The sequence below is a fragment of the Petaurus breviceps genome, unplaced genomic scaffold (genome assembly GCF_028583685.1).
Source record: "Petaurus breviceps papuanus isolate PSGF00001 unplaced genomic scaffold, PetGlider_PUasm1.0 90808, whole genome shotgun sequence".
In the NCBI taxonomy this organism is placed as follows: domain Eukaryota; kingdom Metazoa; phylum Chordata; class Mammalia; order Diprotodontia; family Petauridae; genus Petaurus; species Petaurus breviceps.
In genome coordinates, this window is record NW_027187349.1 from 17,918,575 (window position 1) to 17,940,100 (window position 21,526).

Here is a 21,526-nt window from a genome sequence, read left to right on the forward strand (position 1 = left end):
ATTTTATTACTTTGTTGTCTATGGTACCTTTTATCAAAATTGATTATCTCTTTTAATTAGGGCTATTTTTGCTTTCTGAGATCATGATTACTACTCCTGTCTTTTACTTTAGCTGAAGCATAATAGATTCTGCTCCACCTCCTTATTTTAACTCTGTGTGGGTGTCTTTCTGTTTCAAGTGTGCCTCTGTTAAACAATATGTTGTTGGACTCTGGTTTCTAATTCATTCTCTTGTCTGCTTCTGTTTTATGGGTGAGTTCATCCCATTCACATTCACAGTTATGATTACTAACTATGTATTTCCCTCCATTCTGTTTTCTTCTGTTTATCCTTCTTTCTCTTTACCCTATACCTCCTCAAAAGTCTGTTTTGCTTCTGATCACTGTCTCCTTTAATCTGTCCTCCCTTTTATCACTTCTACCTCCTTTCTTTTATCCCCTTCCCCTCCTACTTCCCCTCCTGCTGTGTGAGATAGCATTCTATACCCAACTGAATGTGTGTGTGTGTGTGTGTGTGTGTGTGTGTGTAGGTATACATATACACACACATATTCTTCCCTCTTTGAACCAGTTCCATGGTTCATATGCTATATCATATGGAAAAAGTGATAATTTTGCTTCCTCCTTACATTTGCTTATTCCTTCAGTTTCTTTTCCTTGTCTTATTATGATAGCTAGCATTTCTAGTATAATACTGAATAATAATGTTCATAATGAACATCCTTGCTTCACTCTTATTGGAAAGGTTTTTAGCCTATCCACATTATAAATAGAGCTTTCTCTTGGTTTTAGATGAGTAATACTTATCATTTTAAGGAAAGCTCCATTTATTCCTAAACTTTTTAGCGTTTTTAACAGAAATGGGTATCAAAAGCTTTATCTTGGGGTGGCTAGGGGGCGCAGTGAGTAAAGCGCCAGCACCCGGAATCAGGAGGACCCGAGTTTGGTTCCAGCCTCAGATACTGAGACCCACACAAAAAAACTAGCTGTGTAACCTTGGGCAAGTTACTTAACCCCAATTGCCCTCCAAAAGGAAAAAAAAAAGCTTTTTCTGCATCTATTGAAATAATCATGATTTTTCTTGGTTTTGTTATTGATATAATCAGTAATGCTTATAATTTTCCTAATATTGAACCAGGATAATATTGAACCATTCCTATTATAAATCCAAGCTTGGTCATAGTGCATGATCTTTGTGATATATTGCCACATTCTCCTTGCTAGTGTTTCATTTAAAAATTTTTGTATCAATATTCATTAGGGAAATTAGTTTATAGTTTTCTTTTTCTTGTTTCAGCTCTTTCTGGTTTAAGTATCGATAACTATATTTGGGTCATAGAAGTAGCTTGGTGTAGTACTTCTTCTTTACCTATCTTTTTCAGCTTATATAGTATTAGAATCAACTGTTATTTAAATATTTGGTAGAATTTGCTTGTAAATACATTTAATCCTGGGGGTTGGGGTTTTAGGGTTTTTTTTTCTTAAGGATTTCATTTATGATTTAATCAATTTTCTAAGATATGGTTATTTAAGTATTCTGTTTCTTGTTAATATGAACAATTTATTTTTCTATAAATATTCATCCATTTTATTAAGATTGCCAGTGTTATTGGCATATAGTTGGCAAAATAGTTCCTAATCATTACTTTTGTTTCATCTTCATTGGTTGTGAATTCCCCTTTTTTATTTTTGACACTGGTAATTTTATTTTCTTCTTTCTTTTTTTAAGTCAAATTAGTCAATGGTTTATTTTGTCTGTTTTTGTAAACAGCTCCTAGTTTTATTTATTCAATTTTTTCTTAAACTTTCAGTTTTTCCATCTTTCTTTGATTTTCAAGATGTCTATTTTGGTGTTTAATTGAGGGTTTTTAATTTGTTGGTTTTCTAATTTTTTTTGTTGCATGTCTAAATCATTGATCTGTTCTTTCTCTTTTTTATTATTGTAAATATTTAGAGATAATACATTTTCCCCTGAAAACTGCTTTTGCTGCATCCCACAAATTTTGGTATGTTGTCTTATTTTTGTCATTATCTTTAATGAAATTATTGCTTGTTTCTGTGATTTGTTCTTTGACCCATTCATTTTTTAGGATTAAGTTAGTTTCTAATGAATTTTAGTCTATGCTTTAAGAACCCTTTGTTGAATGTAATTTTTGCTACATTATGATTAGAAAAAGGTGCACTTAATATTTCTGCTTTTTTTTGCATTTGTGAGGTTTTTATGCCCTAATACATAATCATTTTTTGTGAAGGTGCCTTATATAGCAGAGAAAAATAGGTATACTTCCTATTCCCATTTCAGAAGTCTATCATATCTAGCTTTTCTAAAATTCTCTTAGCTTCTTAACTTCTTTCATATTTATTTTATGCTTAGATTTATCTAAGTCTGAGAGGTGTAAGTTTAGGTTCCTTAGTATTATAGTTTTACTTTCTGTTTCCTCCTATAACTCATTTATCTTTTCTTCTAAAATTTTAAATGCTATGCTTTTGATGTACACGTGTTCAGCACTGAATATCAGTTCATTGTCTGTGATACCTTTTAGCAAGATGTAGTTCCCCTAATTATCTCTTTTAATTAGGTCTGTTTTTGCTTTTGCTTTTGCTTTGTCTGAGATCATGTTCGCAACTTCTGCCCTTTTTTACTTCAACTAAAAAGCATAGTGTATTCAGCCCCAGCCCCTTATTTTAACTCCATGTTTAATTTCAATTTCAAGTGTGTTTCTTGTAAACAATATTAGTTAAGTTTTGAGCTTCCCTGTCACTAACAGTAGCTCTTTATCATATGATTCTCTTTCTGTTTGCTCATTCTTCCAGCCTATTTCTGACCTTTGGACTTTATGGATAGTATAGGGCTCTGTTTACTTTTGGGGTTGGGGTTACGGCACATCTGACCTGATCTTCTGTCCTGTTTTCTACCACTTTCACATCTCAGTCTGGGGTCCTGCAAGTTATCAATGATTCCAAAGTGTTATGATTTAGGAAAAGGACTGTTCACTTCCCTCTAAGTCTGAGCTTTGCAAATTGGGTCTGTTGGCTTGTGTATAGTTGAGTATAGATTGCTGCTGGACTCAGTCATGGTTAGCCTGCTGGTTCAGAGCATCTAAACTGTTTCCTTCTCTTTGGTTTTGGTCTCCTTTCCTGGTTATTCCACTGCAGGCTTATGTGCCAGGTTAAAAGTTAGAACTGAGTTGCTGCTCTGCTCATGAACTCAGAGCCACACAGCAAAGTTTCTGGAATATGTTCTGTGTTCAGTTACTCAGCTAAGATCCCGCTCACTCAAGACTTCCTTTCTGTCCTGGGTCTGTGACCTGGAATTCAATAAAGGGTTACAGACCTACTAGGAGGCATCAGTTCTTCTGCTCAGTGCTATTTCTTGAATCCCCTGGGCTCTCTTTCTGCCCATATTCTTCCTGCCCTAGCATGCTATCTTGGCCCCCTGTCAGTCCCTAAGAGCTAGAATGTACCCATTACTGCCAACCTGTCACCACCCAGGTCAACAAAGTTCTCTGTCTTCCTAAGCTTGGGTTGGAAATATGACACTGATTTTTCCCAAGCTTGGGTTTGAAATATTAACCACTGGCTTGGAAATATAACTCACTGTGACATTTTCCTTGGTTTTCTCATTCAGAATTTGTTCTTGCAGATTTTTTTCAGTTGTTGTGTAGAAGGTGTGCTGGCTGAGCTAAAGCAAAAATACTACCTCTCAAACTCCTTGACTCTGCCCCTGAAATTTAGCTTTATTATGCCTGTACCTTTCCCCAGAATACTTTATGTTTATTTTTAGAGTTTTATCCTTGAGAGCTTTGCTTCTGGGTCAACTTTCCTTATAGAGTCTTAGGCCCTTGAAGTTCCAGCTAATCTTTTTCTGAATCCTTTGTAATCTTTTCTTCTAAAGTCTAAGGTGGATGTCAGAAGATTGTGCTTTACTGTTCTCACTATCACAAATTTGAAGATAGAGTGATAATTTTCCTCCATGGTTTCTAGGACTTCTCTGTAACCAATATGGAATTTGGGCATTTGGTTCCTCGTTCAGCTTTAGTAGCATTTTCCCTTGGTACCACTTCCATTTTTTGAAGGATGAAATTATCATTAAGACTCTTAACAGATTTTTAGTATCCATTAATACTATATCATGCCTTTGTGTTAGATTTATGATCTGGTTCCTAACTCCTCATCTTTTTCTTCCCTCTGCTCTGTTAATATTCCAATTACAGTATAAATTCTTTCTCCTTACTTTTCTGTTCATAAAATGTTTTTATGTTCCTTTATAGAGTTCAGGGAATATGGACATGGAATGCTGTGTATAATGTCAGACTTTTTTAGTATGTTGGTTAATTTTACTGAACTCTTTTTTATAAGATAAGGCTCTCTGGGTATAGAATGGGAAAAGGAATATGTTGGGAAATGTAGGTGATATAAATACACAAATATACACACATACTTTTGTAAAACCTTTTTTTTTTTTTAACAGAGTTATGTTTCTCTGCTCTGGAGATCATGTAGTTATACATCCTTTATTAAACCTTTGTGCAAAAAGTTCAAGTGTTCTGATGTTTGTAATCAATACAAGTAAACAAGAAGTAAGGTGAAATCTGGGACCTTTTCAGGAATGCAAGTTCCATAATATTTTTAGGTTCAGTATCCATTCAGATTTATGTTATACAACTTCGTAGCTACTATGCATATTCATAATGGCATGAAGTCAAAAGAAAAGTTTAAATTATATTCAGTATATTATTGTGTTAACATGGCCAATATAGAAATATGTTTTTCATGACTTCATGTGTATAATTAATATCATACTGCTTGCCTTCTCAATAGATGGGAGAAGGGTGAGAGAGAGGGAGAAAATTTGGAACTCAGAATTTTTTAAAGAACATTAGAAGTAAAAATTTAAAAGTATATTATTATGCTATAAGAAATGATGAGGGGGATGGTTTCAGAATAACCTATAGGAATTGATGCAGAGTGAAGTGAACAGAACTGGGAGATCATTGTACACACTAACAGCAATATTGTAGTGATGATCAACGATGAAAGATTTAGCTACTCTGATCAATACAGTCATCCAAGACTGTTCTTAAGGACTCATGATGAAAAATATCACCCTCTCCAGAGAGAGAACTGATGAACTCTAGAATGCAAATTAAAGTATAATGTTTTTACTTAATTTTTTAACAACATAGCTAATGTGGAAATAAGTTTTGTATGATTTCACATATGTAATTGATATTATATTGTTTGCCTTTTCAGTGGGTGGGGGAGGGTCAGGAAAGAGGGAGAGAATTTGGAACTCAAAATTAAAAAAAAATACTTTAAAATTTAATTAATTAATTAATTTGCTTTTAGTTCACAACATTCAGTTCCACAAGCTTTTGAGTTCCAAATTTTCTCCCCTTCCATCTTCTCCCTTCCCCCCATGGCAGCATGTAATCAGATATAGGTTCTACAAATACCTTCACATTAAGCATTAGTCAAGTTGTAAAGAAGGATTATAACCAATGGAATGAACGATGAGAAAGAAGGAACAAAAAAAAAAGAGAGAGCAAGTAGTTTTCTTCAATCTGTATTCAGACTCTGTAAATCTTTTTCTGGATGTGGATAGCCTTTTCCATCTTGAGTCCTTTGGAGTTGTCTTATAACCTTGCATTGCTGATATGAGCCCAGTCTATCAAAGTCAGTCATCACAGATACAACGTGTCTGTTAATTGTGTACAATATTCTCCTGGTTTTGCTCCTCTCACTCAGCATCAATTTATATAAGTCTCTCCAGGTTATTATGAAGTTCATCTGCTCCTCATTTCTTATAGCACAATAGTATTCCATTACATTAATATACCACAACTTGTTTAGCCATTCCCCAATTGATGTACATTCCTTTGATTTCCAATTCTTTGCCACCACAAAAAGAGCTGCTATAAATATTTTTTCACATATGGGTCCTTTTCCCACTTGTATGATCTCTTTGGGATACAACCCTAGAAGTGGTATTGCTGGGTCTATGCACATTTTTATAGCCCATTGGGCATAGTTCCAAATTGCTCTCCAGAATGGTTGAATCAGTTCACAACTCCACCAACAATGCATTAGTGTTCCAATTTTCCCACATCTTCTCCAGAATTTATCATTTACCTGTTTTGTCATGTTAGCCAATCTGACAAGTGAGATGTGGTACCTCAGAGTTGTTTTGATTTGCATTTCTTCAATCAATAGTGATTTAGAGCATTTTTTCATATGATTATAAATATCTTTAATTCCTTCCTCTCAAAACTGCCTATTCATATCCTTTGACCATTTATCAATTGAGGAATGGCTTGTATTCTTATATATTTGACTCAATTCTCTGTATACTTTAGAAATGAGGCCTTTTATCAGAGACACTGGTTGTAAAAATTCTTTCCTGATTTTCCACTTCCCTCCTAATCTTGGTAACATTGACTTTGTACAAAAACTTTTCAATTTAATGTGATCAAAATTATCCTTTTTACATTTTGTAGTGCTCTCTATCTCTTGTTTGGTCATAAATTCTTTTCTTCTCTATAAATCTGACAGGCAAACTATTCCTTGCTATCTCAGATTGATTACAATATCTAAATTGTGAATCTGTTTAGACTTTATTTTGGTAAACGGTGTAAGATATTGGTCTATGCCCAGTTTCTGCCATATTATTTTGCAGTTTCCCCAACAGTTTTTATCAAATAGTGAGTTCTTATCTGAGAAGCTGGAGTCTTTGGGTTTATCAAACAGTAGAATACAATAAGAGCTCAGAATTTTAAAAAAATGCTCTAAATAAATAAATAGTAAAAATTTGAAATCCTGAACAATAAAATGTAAACTAAATGGATAGATGTAGAAGCAGCATAGAAGATATCATCAAAGAAGAAATATATTAACTATAAATGAAATTAAGGTTATCTAGCAAGATTGAGAGATAACTATTGGACAGCCTATATATATTATTGATATTTACACTGTATAAAGAAATTTAGAGAAAGGACTCTTGTCTGGTTGGTGGACCCTCTTAGTCTTCTGAGGAGGATTATTAACAGAAGGACATGGATAAGAAGTGTAGAGGAAGGAAAGGCATGAGTCAGTTGAGGGAATACCCGTCTTGTTATGAAGTACAGGTATATTCTTAGTTTACTAAGGCAGTGATATTTTAAGGAATAATTTCCATTGAAATTAAACAGCTTTACTTTCTTAAACGTTTAAACTTAGGTTATCTGGGGAAATTTACTTATCTAAAATACTTTAGTATAAATAAGCTATTATTATTGGCTAATTTATCCTACCTTTATGCGGAAGATTAAGGGTTATAATGCTTGTCATAACCAAATAACCAAAAGGTAAACTGAAACTAGGGACTTTTTCAGGGAAGCAAGTTTCATTGTATACTGTTTCTCATATTACACGCTGTACAGGGAATTGGTAATGGAGTTAGTGTAGTTCTGCAGAAAGAACACTGTCTTTGGAGTCAGAGAATATGTCCAACTTGAATGCTTTTAACTTGTGTAACATTGGGCAAGTCCCTGAACCTCCCTGAATCCCAGCTTTCTCATCTCCAAAATGAGAGGCCTCTGAGGGACCTGTCTAGATTATAATAGTAAAATGTTGTTGTTGACTTTTTTTTAGCAATTAATAAAGAATAATCTTTTGCATTTGATTTAGTTTTTATACACTTACATTCTGAAATCATTATTAATTTTAACCATGTTCACTTTGTTTAATATTGTAAACTTTTAGATTTTAATCAAGTTAAAAACATTTTTGTGGGCTATTAAATTGGAAAGCAAATGATTTAGGATATTTTGGAAAGTTGACTTTTTCAAATATTAACTACTCTTTAACGCTTTAACAATGACCAAATATTTATGTTGTAGGGTTGAACAGCAAAGGAATGAAGCAATGCATAATGCTGAAGAATTGAGCAAAGCTTTCCAAGAATATAAAGAAAGAGTAGCTGAAAAGTTGAAAAGGGTAAGAGATAATATATATTCTGGGGGCCCTTTAAAAAAATCATTTTTGTTCAATCTAGAATTACAAAATTATTGTAAACTAAATGTCATATGACATTTGCATGTCAGTTATTTGCATGAAATACATTGATTACAGTTTGTAAATATGAAGAGAAATTGTAACATGCTCTTGAAAATATAATAAACTTTTAAGTATCCCTCAGCAGTGTTTCTTAGTCCTTTTACATTTGATAAATATTTGTCGAGTGAATGATTACAGACAGTCATTGCTTTACTTTCTTTTAAAAAATGTTTTTCTTCCAATTTCTCCCAATTACATGTAAAAACAATTTTTAATATTTGTTGATTTTTTTTTTAAAGTTTTGTGTTCCAAATTCTATCCCTTCTTCTCTCCCCTTCTGTCCCCTAAGATGGCAAGCAATCTGATACAGGTTATACATGCCTTGCTTTACTTTCAACTCCTTCAAGCAGGAGGCTCTGGCTCCCAGCCCTGCCAGGGGTCCTCCACTTCAGACACCGAAGCCAAGCTCAGGCTGGGTGGGGTTGAGGGTGGAGGGGCTGAAGCTGCTCAGTCTGCAGCCCAGAGGATGTGGCCGAGTCCTGCTGAATGATCCACTTAGGTTAAGTGAGAACTGGCTGTACTGCTAGTTATCGTAGTTTTGGCATTATTACCGTGTAAAATTCTAAGAAAGAGGCAGAAGTGTCCCATGGGCTAGGAACTATTATGGAGATTATTATTAGGAATTATTATGGTGGTGGTAGTTAGTCATGCTTATATAATACATATTATTCTTGGTTATTAGATTGAGGAGGGAGAGACCTTTCTTTATCTCCTTCTTGTAACTATTCATCCTGTTTGGGCCTGCCCTTTTTTTTTTCTAGTTCCTCTCTGTTTTTTATGTCTCCTTTCTCTTTTCTTCTTTCACCTACTCTTCATTTCATTCTCTCTTTTCTATGACTCTTTTCCTCCTTTCCACCCCCATTGCACCCTGAACGGCTGCAAGAGACATATATACCTAAAATTAATAAATTGGCTAATGATAAGAAGAACTAAACTTCTCCCTAATTATAAATTCCTCTTATATTAAGCACTTTTAATAGAATCTAGAAAAGATATAAGACCTTAGATAAGTAAAAAATAGTTCCCATACATAAATTTGGACTTGTATTTATAACAGTTGCTTATTTTGTCACTTTAAGCTAATATAATTCATTCATTAAAAAACCATTAAGTAACTCCTAGGTACCTCCAACTTTCTCTCCTCACACTCTCTTTTTTTTGGTCTTTATTAATTTGTTTGTTTACTTTTAGTTTACAAGATTCAGTTCCACAATCCCTTGAGTTTCAAATTTTCTCCCCCTTCCTCCCCTCCCCCCCACTCTCTTTTTAATCCAAAAATGTCATCTCCACAGTTACCACTGATCTCTTACTTGCCAAATACGACCCGGGGCCTTTTCTCAGTACTCATTTTCCTTGAATATTTTCTAGGTTTTCAGAACACCACTCCCTCCTGGTTTTCCTCCTACCTATCTGACTGCTTTTCCTCTGTCCCCTTTGCTTGTTTCTCTTCTACATCACACCTTCAAGCCATAGGTATTAGGATCCTGTCGTGGGGTGCCTTTTTTTTTTCCCTTTTGGTGATTTCATCAACTCTCATGTATTACCATCTTTATGCTGATGATCATTCCTCAAATCTACTTACCCTGCACTAGTCTCTGCTGACTTCTAATCTTATGTCTCCAGTTGCCTTTCAGATATCTCAAACTGTATTTCCAGTAGATATCTTAAACTCAACATATCCAAAACAGAACTTATTTTCTTCTCCTCTAAATGCTTTCCGCAGCACACCTTCCCTGTTACTCTAGAGGACAACACCATCCTCCTAGTCTCCCAAGCTTGCTCACCTAAGTGTGGTAGTAGCCTCTTCATTATCTCTCAATACAACCTCCCCTTCTCCCAACACCCTCTCATTCAATCTGTTGCCAAGACCTCTTGATTTCACCTTTGCAAAATCCTGGAATCTCCACCTTCTCTCCTCTGACATTGTAGGCCCTCATTACATCACACATGGGCTATTGTAGTAGCCTGCTGATGGGTCTGCCTGCCTCAGTGATTTTTCTTAAAACATAATCAGAGCATGTTACCCTCCTCCCCACCTCTCCTCCCCAGTCTCCCCCAAATAAATTTCAGTGACTCCCTATAACCTCCAGGATCAAATACAAAATGCTCTTTTTGGCATTCAAAACCCTTCATAACCTAGCCCCCTCCTACCTTTCTAATCTTCTTATACCTTACTTTCCACTACGAACTCTTCGACCCAGTGATGTTGACCTGTTTGCTGTTCCATAATCAAGAAAGTCCTATGTTTTGGCTCCAGGCTTTTGCTTTGACTCTACCCCTATCTGGAATTCCTTTCCCTCCTCATCAACTCCTCCTGGCTTTATTTTTAAAAATTTTTTGGTCTTTAATAATTTGTTTGTTTACTTTTAGTTTACAAGATTCAGTTCCACAATTCCTTGAGTTTTACATTTTTTCTCCCTTTCTCCCCTCCCCCCCATGGTGGCATACAATCAAGTATAGGATCTGCAAATACTTTCACATTAGACGTTAGTCAGGTTATAAAGAAGGATTGTAATCAAATAGAATGAACAATGGGAAAGAGGAAACAAAACCAAACAAGAAAAAGATCAGGTAGTTTGCTTCAATCTGGATTTAAACTCAGTTCTTCCTAGTTCTTTCTCTGGATGTAGACATCTCTCTCCATCATGAGTCTTTTGGGGTTGACTTATAACCTTGCATTGCTGAGAAGAGTCCAGTCTATCAAAGTTGGTCGTCAAACATATGTTGTGTCTGTAATTGTGTACACATATTTCCTGGTTCTGCCCTTCTCACTCAGAATCAATTTCTATAAGTCTCTCCAGGTAAATATGAAGTCCATCTGCTCCTCATTTCTTATAGCACAATAGTATTCTGTTACGTTCATATACCACAACTTGTTCAGCCATTCCCCAGTTGATGAGCATCCCCTTAATTTCCAATTCTTTGCCACCACAAAAAGAGCTATTACAAATATTTTTGTACATATGGGTCTACCTCCCACTTCTATAATCTCTTTGGGATACAGCCCTAGAAGTGGTATTGCTGGGTCAAAGGGTATGAAATTATTTATAATTTGGGCATAATTCCAGATTGCTCTCCAGAATGGTTAAATCAGTTCACAACTCCACTAGCAATGCATTAGTGTTCCAATTTGTCCACATCCTGTCCAGCATTTGTCATTTTCCTGTTTTGTCATCTTAGCCAATCTGACTGGTGAGATGTGGCACCTCAGAGTTGTTTTGATTTGCATTTCTCTAATTGACAGTGATTTAGAGCATTTTTTTCCTATGCTTATAGATATCTTTAATTTCTTCCTCTGAAAACTGCCTGTTCATATCCTTTGACCATTTATCAATTGGGGAATGACTTGTATTCTTATAGATTTGACTCAATTCTCTGTATATTTTAGAAATGAGTCCTTTATCAGAGACACTGGTTGTAAAAATTCTTTCCCAGTTTCCCATTTCCCTCTTAATTCTGGTTACACTGGCTTTGTACAGAAGCTTTTCAATTTCATGTAATCAAAATTATCCGTTTTGCATTTTATAATGCTTTCTAATTCTTGTTTGGTCATAAAGTCTTCCCTGCTCCACAAATCTGACAGGCAAACTATTCCTTGCTTTCCGAGATTGCTTACAGTATCAGCCTTTATACCTAGATCATGCACCCATTTAGAGTTGATTTTGGTATATGGTGTTAGATAATGGTCTATGCCCAGTTTCTGCCGTACTATATTCCAGTTTTTCCAGCAGTTTTTGTCAATTAGTGAGTTCTTATCCCCAAAACTGGGATCTTTGGGTTTATCAAACAATAGATTACTATCGTCGTTTTCCGCTGAGTCTCATGTGCCCAATCTATTCCATTGATCCACTGCTCTATTCCTCAGCCAGTACCAAGTAGTTTTGATGACTGCTGCTTTATAATACAGATTAAAATCTGGTATAGCTAGTCAACCTTCCTTAGCATTTCTTTTCATTAATTCCCTTGATATTCTGGACCATTTGTTCTTCCAAATGAATTTTGTTACTATTTTTTCTAGCTCTACAAAGTAGTTTTTTGGTAAATTGATTGGTATGGCACTAAATATATATAATTTAATTTAGGTAAAATTGTCATTTTTATTATATTAGCTCGACCCAGCCACAAGCAATTGATGTCTTTCCAGTTAGTTAGATCTGACTTTATTTGTGTGAAAAGTGTTTTGTAGTTGTGTTCATATATAGCTCTTGGGTTTGTTTTGGCAGGTAGATGCCCAAATATTTTATAATGTCTACAGTAACTTTAAATGGGTTTTCTCTTTCTATATCTTGTTGTTGAATTTCATTAGAAATATACAGGAATGCTAAGGATTTACATGGGTTTATTTTATATCCTGCAACTTTGCCAAATTTTTTATTGTCTCAAGTAGTTTTTTAATTGATTCTCTAGGATTCTCTAATCATCATATCATCTGCAAAGAGTGATAGCTTGGTCTCTTCTTTACCTAATTTGATTCCTTTGGTTTCTTTTTCTTCTCTCTTTTTTTTTTTTTTAAAAGCAGTTGGGGTTAAGTAACTTGCCCAAAGTTACATGGCCAGTTATTTTGTGTGGGTGTTAAGTATCTGAGGCCAGAACCAGGTCCTCCCAACTCCGGGCTGGCGCAACCTAGCCACCCCTCTTTTTCTTTTCTTAATTGCTACTGCTAACATTTCTAGTACCAGATTGAATAAGAGGAGTGATAGTGGACACCCTTGTTTCACCACTGATCTTATTGGAAATGCTTCTAGCTTATCTCCTTTACATATAATACTTGCTGATGGCTTTAAATAGATGCTACCTATTATTTTAAGGAAGGCTCCATTTATTCCTATACTTTCTAGTGTTTTTTAATAGGAATGGATGTTGTATTTTGTCAGAAGCCTTTTCTGCATCTATTGAGATAATCATGTGGTTTCTGCTAGTTTTATTGTTGATATGATCAATTATACTGATAGTTTTCCTAATATTGAACCATCCTTACATTCTTGGAATAAATCCTACTTGATCAAAGTGTATTATTCTTGTGATAAGTTGCTGTAGTCTTTTTGCTAATATTTTATTTAAAATTTTTGCATCTATATTCATTCATGAGGGAAATTGGTCTATAATTTTCTTTCTCTGTTTTATCTCTTCTTGATTTAGGTATCAGTACCATATTTGTGTCATAAAAAGAATTTGGTAGGACTCCACTAATTTTCCCAAATAGATTGTAGAGTATTAGAATCAATTGTTCATTAGATGTTTGATAGAATTCATTAGTAAATCCATCTGGCCCTGGAGATTTTTTCCTAGAGAGTTCACTGATGGCTTGTTAGATTTCTTTTTCTGTGATGGGGTTATTTAAGTAATTTACTTCCTCTTCAGTTAATCTAGGCAATTTATATTTTTGTAAATATTCATCCATTTCACCAAGATTATCAAATTTATGTGCATACAATTGGGCAAAATAATTCCTAATTATTGTTTTGATTTCCTCTTCATTGGAGGTAGATTTGCCCTTTTCATTTTTGATACTCACAATTTGGTTTCTTCTTTCTTTTCTCTTTTATCATATTGACTAAGGGTCTATCAATTTTATTGGTTTTTTCATAAAACCAGCTCTTAGTTTTATTTATTAATTCAATAGTTTTATTAATCTCTCCTTTGGTTTTCAGTATTTCTAATTTAGTATTTAATTGGGGATTTTCAATTTGTTCTTTTTCTAGCTTTTTTAATTGCATGCCCAATTCATTGGCCCCCCCTTTTCTCTAATTTATTCATGTATGCACTCAGGGATATAAAACTTCCCCTAAGAACTGCCTTTGCTGTATCCCACAAATTTTGGTATGTCATCTTATTATTGTCATTCTCTTGAATGAAGTTACTGATTGCTTCTATAATTTCTTGTTTGAGCCACTCATTCTTTAGGATTAAATTGTTTAATTTCCAATTAGTTTTTAGTCTATCTTTCCATGGCCCTTTATTGCATATGATTTTTTTGCATCATGATCTAAGAATGATGCATTTAGTATTTCTGACTTTCTGCACTGAATTGTGAGGTTTTTATACCCTAATACATGGTCAATTTTGAGTATGTGCCATGAACCGCTTAGAAGAAAGTATATTCCTTTTTATCCCCATTCAGTTTTCTCCAGAAATCTATCATATCTAGCCTCTCTAAAATTCTGTTCGCCTCCTTAACTTCTTTCTTGTTTATTTTGAGGTTAGATTTATCAAGTTCAGAGAGGGGGAGATTAAGATCCCCCACTAGTATAGTTTTGCTATCTATTTCTTCTTCTAATTCCCTTAACTTCTCCTCGAGGAATTTGGACGCTATACCACTTGGTGCATATATGTTAAGTAATGATATTGCTTCATTCTAGATCGTACCTTTTAGCAGGATATAGTTTCCCTTCTTATCTCTTTTAATTAGATCTATTTCTGTTTTTGCTTTATCTGAGACAAAGATTGCTATCCCTGCTTTTTTTACTTTAGCTGAAGCATAATACATTCTACTCCAGCCTTTTACCTTTAACCTGTGTGTATCCCTTTGTTTCAAATGTGTTTTTTGTAAACAGCATATTGTAGGATTATGGTTTTTAATCCATTCTGCTATCTGCCTCTGTTTTATGGGAGAGTTCATCCCATTCACATTCACACTAATGATTACTATCTGTCTCTTTCCCTCCATCCTATTCCTCCCCTGCTTATGTTTTTGTTTCTTCCTTCTCCACTCCCCTCCTTAAGGGTTTTCTTGTTGACCACCACCTCCCTCAGTGTTCCCTCCCTGTGACCCCCCTTCTTCTTCTTTTTTTTTTGGTCTTTATTTTTATTTTTATGTTTACTTTTAGTTTACAAGATTCATTACCACAATTCCTTGAGTTTCAAATTTTATCTCCCTCCCCCCTCCTCCCCCCATGGCGGCATACAATCAAGTATAGTATCTGCAAATACTTTCAGTTAGGCATTAGTCAGGCTATAAAGAAGGATTGTAACAGATGGAATGAAGAATGGGAAAGAGGAAACAAAACCAAACAAGAAAACGAAAAAGGGCAGGTAGTTTGCTTCAATCTGGGTTCAATCTCAGTTCTTTCTCTGGATGTAAACATCTCTTTCCATCATGAGTCTTTTGGGGTTGACTTATGACTGGATTGCTGAGAAGAGTCCAGTTTATCAAAGTTATGACTCCCCCCTTCTTTACCTACCCTCTCCCCTTACTACTGTGTTTCCCTGATAATAAGACCTATCCCGAAAATAAGCCCTCCCCTTACTGTGTAAGATTCCTCTAAAATAAGCCCTCCCCCGAAAATAAGCCCTATCGAGATTGCTACTGTAGTGAAGTGAAGGTGATCCCCTGCGCTACACGCTACATTACGGTACCCTCTGTATGCACCCCCCCACCCCCCCGTGAAACGCACACCGCGCTCCGAGCTGCATCCAATCAGAGCTGCAGCAGTGAGCACGTCATCCTGTTCTTCCCCAGTGATTTGCTTATTGAATAAAGGTACATTTTTTTTGTTCACATTTACCTGTTTATTAAAATTGCTGTCAATGTTCATTAAAATAAGCCCTCCCCTGAAAATAAGCCCTCTGGTGTTTTTCTGTCCAAAAAAAAATATAATAAGACAGTGTCTTATTATCGGGGAAACATGGTACTATTTCCCTCCTTTCTAATACCCCCCCTTCTTATGCCCTCCTTACTGTCCTACTGCCTATAGGACATAACAGATTTTTATATTTATCAGAGTATGTTATTCCCCCTTTGACCCCAAACCAATGAGAGTAAATTTCATACAGTGCTCCTCTCCCTCCCTCCTTTCCCTCTATTTAATGAGTTTTCGTGTCTTTTCATGTTAGAATCTTAAACTTAACTGATTATGTTGATCCCTCTTTGAACCAGAACCAGTGAGAATAATGTTCAAATGATGTTCCTCTCCCTCTTTCCTTCCCCTCTACTATAGTGTGTTTTTATGCCTCTTCATATGGCATAATTTACCTTTTTCTGTCTCATTCTTTCCTTTTATCCCATTACAGTCCCTTTGACCCCCTTAATAAGGTTTTTTTTTTTATCGTCACATTAGTTCATTTATGCCCACACCCTCTATCTATATATAACCCTTTTAAAGGTCATGATAATCATATAAATTTTGATATTGATGGTTATCAGCTTCTCATATAGGGATGTAAACATTTTGCTCTTATTACATCCCAAGTTATGTGCATGTATGCGTGAGTGTGCATGTGTGTATGTGTGAGTGTGTGTTTTCCTTGTTTACCTTTTTATGTCTTTCTTGAGTCTTGTAATTGGAGATCAAATTTTCCATTGAGCTCTGGCTTTTTCATCAGGAAAGTCTGGAAGTCCTTATTTCATTAAATGACCATCTTGTTGCCTGAAAGATTATGCTCAGTTTTGCTGGGTAATTAATCCTTGGTTGCAGTCCTATCTCTTTTGCCTTACGAAATATCAAATTCCAGTTCCTCCGATCTTTTAATGTAGAAACTGCTAGGTCCTGTGTAATCCTGATTGTCGTTCCACAATATTTGAATTGTTTTTTTTTTTTTGGCTGGTTGTAAAATTTTCTCTGTAATCTTTTTTTTTTTTTTTTGCTTTTTGGAGGGCAGTTGGGGTTAAGTGACTTGCCCAGGGTCACACGGCTAGTTTTTTTGGTGTTAAGTATCTGAGGCTAGAATCACAGTTCCTCCTGACTCCAGAGCTGGTGCTCTATTCACTGCGCTACTTAGCAGCCCCTTTAAATTGTTGGGGTTTTTTTTTGGTTTTTTTTTTGGAGGGCAATGGGGTTAAGTGACTTGCCCAAGGTCACAGGCTAGTTTTTGTGTGTTAAGTGTCTGAGGCCGGATTTGAACTCAGGTCCGCCTGACTCCAGGGCTGGTGCTCTATCTACTGCACCACCTAGCCACCCTCCTTAATCTTGTAATTCTGGAATTTGGTTACTATATTTCTTGGAGTTTTCAATTTGGGATCTCTTTCAGGAGGAGACTGGCAAATTCTTTCTATACCTATTTTACCTTCTGATTCTAGGACTTCAGGACAGTTTTCTTTGATAGTCTCTTGGAGAATGTTGTCCAGGCTGCTTTTTTCATAATGACTTTCTGGTAGACCAGTAATTCTTAAGTTATCTCTCCTAGATCTCTTCTCCAGGTCAATTGTTTTTCCAGTGAGATATGTACTTTCTTCCAATTTTTCAGTCTTCATGTTTTGTTTGATTGACTCTTGGTGAATCATAGAGTCCTGAGCTTTGATTTGACTGATTCTGATTTTTAGTAAATTATTCTCTTCGGTTAATTTTTGAAGGTCCTTTTTTAGGGAGGTATTTTCTCCAGTTAGTTCACTTATTTTACTTTTTAAGGATTTGTTTTCTTCAGTGAGACTTTTTTCCAATTTGGTCACTGTAGATTTAAATTTATCTTCTACCTCCCTAATTCAGCTTTTAAAATCTTTCTTGAACTCCTCTAAGAATGCTTTTTGGGCTTGAGACCAGTTCATATTTCCATCTGTGGTCTTAGGTGTGGACACAGAATCCATGGTGTTTCCTGAAAGTGATTCTTCTCTTTCAGAATAATAGGATTCTATTGTCTTTGGTCTTGCCTTTGCAAGTTGCTTCTGGCCCATTGTAATTGTCTATTTCCTGTCCTTTTAAAGTGTATTTCTGCTCCTGGAGTAGAGAGGGCTCTGACCCAAGCTTCTCAGGTTGGGAGCTGGGTGCCTGGTTGTTGGCTTTGTGTGCTGTAGCCTCTGGGTGTCTAGATTGAGGCCAAGGCCAGGATTCTCAGTTTCCCCTGAGTTACCCTGAGGCTCACAGAGTAATCTGTGGGGGAGGGGTGGTCTGGCTGCTTCAGATTTCTGCCTCTATGCCCCTGGGGTACAGCTCTGGAAGGCTTTTGCTTGTCAGGTGAGGTGGGCTTGTTGGGACCCATCCCGCTCTTCTCTTCACACTCCTTACTGAGGCTATTTCTGCTATTTCAGGATTTTACTCTGGGTGGGATATTTCTCTCTGGGTTTTCTTGGTCAGGGAGGGGGAATCGGAGCAGCCAGAGTTTACTTTGACATCCTGGCCCCTGGAAAATCAGGCAGGTGATTTTTAAACTTCCAGGCTGGGGACTGATAGCCCCAGGAGAAGCTGCTTCTGTTTCTGCTGTGGGCCCTGAGCTTTATCTTACCCAGCTTGGATGGATCCTCCCATCCTGTGGTGAGATGCTGGTGAGACTGCTGCTAATCGCCCTTGGGGTGGGTGAGTCTGCTGGCTGGAGCTCCTTCTCTCTCTGCTGTAGTCCTCTCTCTGGTCCAGGCTGCTGCAGCCCCCGCGTGCTCCACGCTCCATCTCCTGATGGATTCTGACACTCTAAAATCCATTCAGATTTACTTTTTAAAGTTTAGTAATGGGATTCATGGAGGAGCTTAAAAAAGTTACTGCTTCCATTCCGCCATCTTGGCCTAGCTTTCTTTAAGTCCCAAGTAAAATCTTTTACAGGAAGCCTTTTTCTAAATCCTCTTAATTCTAGTGCCTTCTCTCTGTTAATTATTTCCTATTTGTCCTGTATGTACCTTATACTGTATGTATTTGTTTGCATGTTGTCTCACTCATTAGATTATAAGCCCCTTGAGGATAGGGACTGTCTTTTGCCTCTTTTTCTATTCCCGGTGCTTTGTATGGTACCTGGCACATGTTCAGCTCAATTGTTTTTCAGTCGTGTCTGACTCTGTGACCCTGTTTGGGGTTTCCTTGGCAGAGGTACCATTTCCATCTCCAGCTCATTTTACAGATGAGGAAATTGAGGCAAATAGGGTAATTGACTTGTCCAGGATCATACAGTTAGTAAGTGTCTCTGGCCAGATTTGAAATCAGGAAAGTGAGTCTTCTAAGTTCAGACCTGGTACTGTATTCACTTCAACATGTAGCTGCCCCAGCCCGACACATAATAAGTGCTTAATAAATGTTGACTGATTGATTACAAAGTACAGTGAGGTTCTAGAAGAGATAAAAAAGATCATTAAGGGGAGGCTAGGTAATGCAGTGAATAGAGCGCAGCCCCTGGAGTCAGGAGGACCTGAGTTCAAATCCAGACTCAGACACTTAACACAAAAAGCTAGCCATGTGACCTTGGGCAAGTCACTTAACCCCAATTGCCCTACCTTCCCCCTCCAAAAAAAAAGGTCATTAAACATGGTTTCTACCTTCATGGAGTTTACAATAATATGACAGGAAGAATATAACTTACATATCTGCAATATTAAACAATAAGTTTTTTAAGGTTGTCTGAAGGGTTGCAGCTTTTGAGTTATTAAGTGGTACATTCTTACTGTTTCTTGAGGAATAAAACTAGTTATTTCAGTTATGCGCAAAATGTTGCCTAATGTATTAGTTGCATTGGAACAAACTGTTTGAAACAGTAGTTATAGCAGAATTGATCATACTTACTTGAACCAGGTCTTCCTTACTTCAGAGCTTTGGCAGCTGATTGGATGTGGGAGATGAGAAAGTGAGGAGGGGAAGATGACATCAGACTTGCAGGCCTGGATGACCGGGAGGATAGCAGGCCACTGGGCAGCATGGGGAAGTTAGGAAGAGAGGCAGATTTGGGAGGAAAGAGAGAGAATTCAGTTTGAGACATTTTGTTTAGTTTGGAATTCGGTTTAAGATGTCTATGAGACATCCTCTTTTCTCTGCCAAAGGGAAAGGCCAGAATAGGAAAGACCAGAACAAAAATGCCTCATAGTGAATTGACATACAAGATAAGTAGTGAGATAGTGTGTGTGTGTGTGTGTGTGTTTGTATGTGTGTATACTTGATGAATTTAGGTCACTAGCCCCACATGACCAACATCTCAGGATAATGGAACTGTGATCCATTATGGCTGAACCATTCTTCTAAGTGGTCTTTGAAAGAAAATAGATAATGGGAGAGGTACTACAGGACTAGAGAAGGGCAGATGTTTGAATTTTCAAAAAAGGAGGGGGAATGGAATTTACAAACTATAGCAATGACTTTGATACCTGCAAAATTCTTATTATTAAAAATGAGGGTTAATGAATATCTAACAAAGTAAGTAATGATTATGTAGAGCCTACATAACTTCATCCAGAAGAGATCATGCCTCTTGAATATTAAAGGTCATACCTTTAAAAAAAAATTAGAAGAGAACTAGATCCTGTACCTTTCACAGTACCTTCCTTGTGGCCAGGAAGAGTTTTTAACCAAACAAGGAACAAATGTCATCATGAAAGGTTACATAGTTTCAGTTACATGAAGTTGGAATTTTTAGCAACAAAACCAATGCAACTAGTATAAGAAGGGAAGCTTTTGATTGTGAGGGAAAACATTTCTATTAGACATTTGATAAATTTCCTATTGGAGACTTTTAGGGAAATAACACAAATCTTTAGGTCCTAAAATCACTCTATAGTGGATAAGTAAGCAAGGATTAGGAATAGTTCTCAAAAGAAAAATTGCAAACTATTAACAACCATATGAAGGATTGCTCCAAATCATTAATAAGCAATGTAAATCAAAACAACTCTGAAGTTTGACCTCAATCCTAACTAATACCATTTGTCCCTGTGCCTAACATTTGTATCAAAGACTTTAAATATAAGCTTAGATGTGCAGTTGACAAAGACGACAAAAGATGGAAGTAGTCATTATTGGAAAGGCTGCAGAAAGACAAGGCACACAGCTGTATTGCTCTGTTGGAGCTATGCTTGGTTTGGCTGTCTGGGAGACCAAGCTAGAATTATGCTAAGTTATAATAATAATGCCATTATTGTTTGTCTTTTGTTTTTGGAAGAGGACCAGTGACATCATGGGTAATGTCTCGACTTGCTCATGAATTGGATTTAAGTCAGGCAGAGTTGCACAAAGTCATCAGCTTCACTCTCTCTTCCTGAGTCCAGTAAACAGGTGGCAGGACAGAAGTCAAGATGACTAGCGATGACTCAGGATGCATTAGATAACAAGAGCTGCCTTCATGGCTGTTGGGGCAAATTGTTCTCATTCACCTAATCCATTGGGGTTGGATGGGGGAGTCTTCATTTGCTTGGGGTAGACATCCCCCCAATTCATTGATGAGTTTGAGGCCTGTCAGTTACCCTTAACCTGATTTAGCTCATCTGCTGAGAGTTTTACTAGGGTGTGGTTGCTGCACATGCTACAGCTTCTTGGAGCCACAGATGAAAGTTGAGTACCAAAGGTGGATGTGCAGCACTGAAAAGGGCTCAGCAAGCCCTCATAGCAGAGGTGCTGGTCCTCCCTGAACACCCCATACACCCCATCTAATAATAATAGCCAGCATTTAAATAGCACTTTAAAGTTCACAAAATGCTTTACAAATATTACCTCATTTGAGCCTCACAACAGCCTCAGGTGGTAGGTGCTATCATTATCCCCATTTTGCAGAAGAGGAAACTAAGGCAGACAGAGGTTAAGTGATGTGCGTAG

At 36.5% G+C, this 21,526-nt stretch overlaps 1 protein-coding gene across 4 annotated transcripts in view; it reads left to right on the forward strand.

Moving 5' to 3' along the window:
* CCDC18 (coiled-coil domain containing 18) overlaps window positions 1-21,526 on the forward strand; it is a 106,931-nt gene that overhangs the window by 14,467 nt on the left and 70,938 nt on the right. For all 4 annotated transcript variants that reach the window (XM_069070526.1, XM_069070528.1, XM_069070527.1 and 1 more), the window contains one exon: window positions 7,880-7,976. In XM_069070526.1, the coding sequence (XP_068926627.1) occupies window positions 7,880-7,976 (97 nt within the window). The remainder of the gene's footprint in view (window positions 1-7,879; window positions 7,977-21,526) is intronic.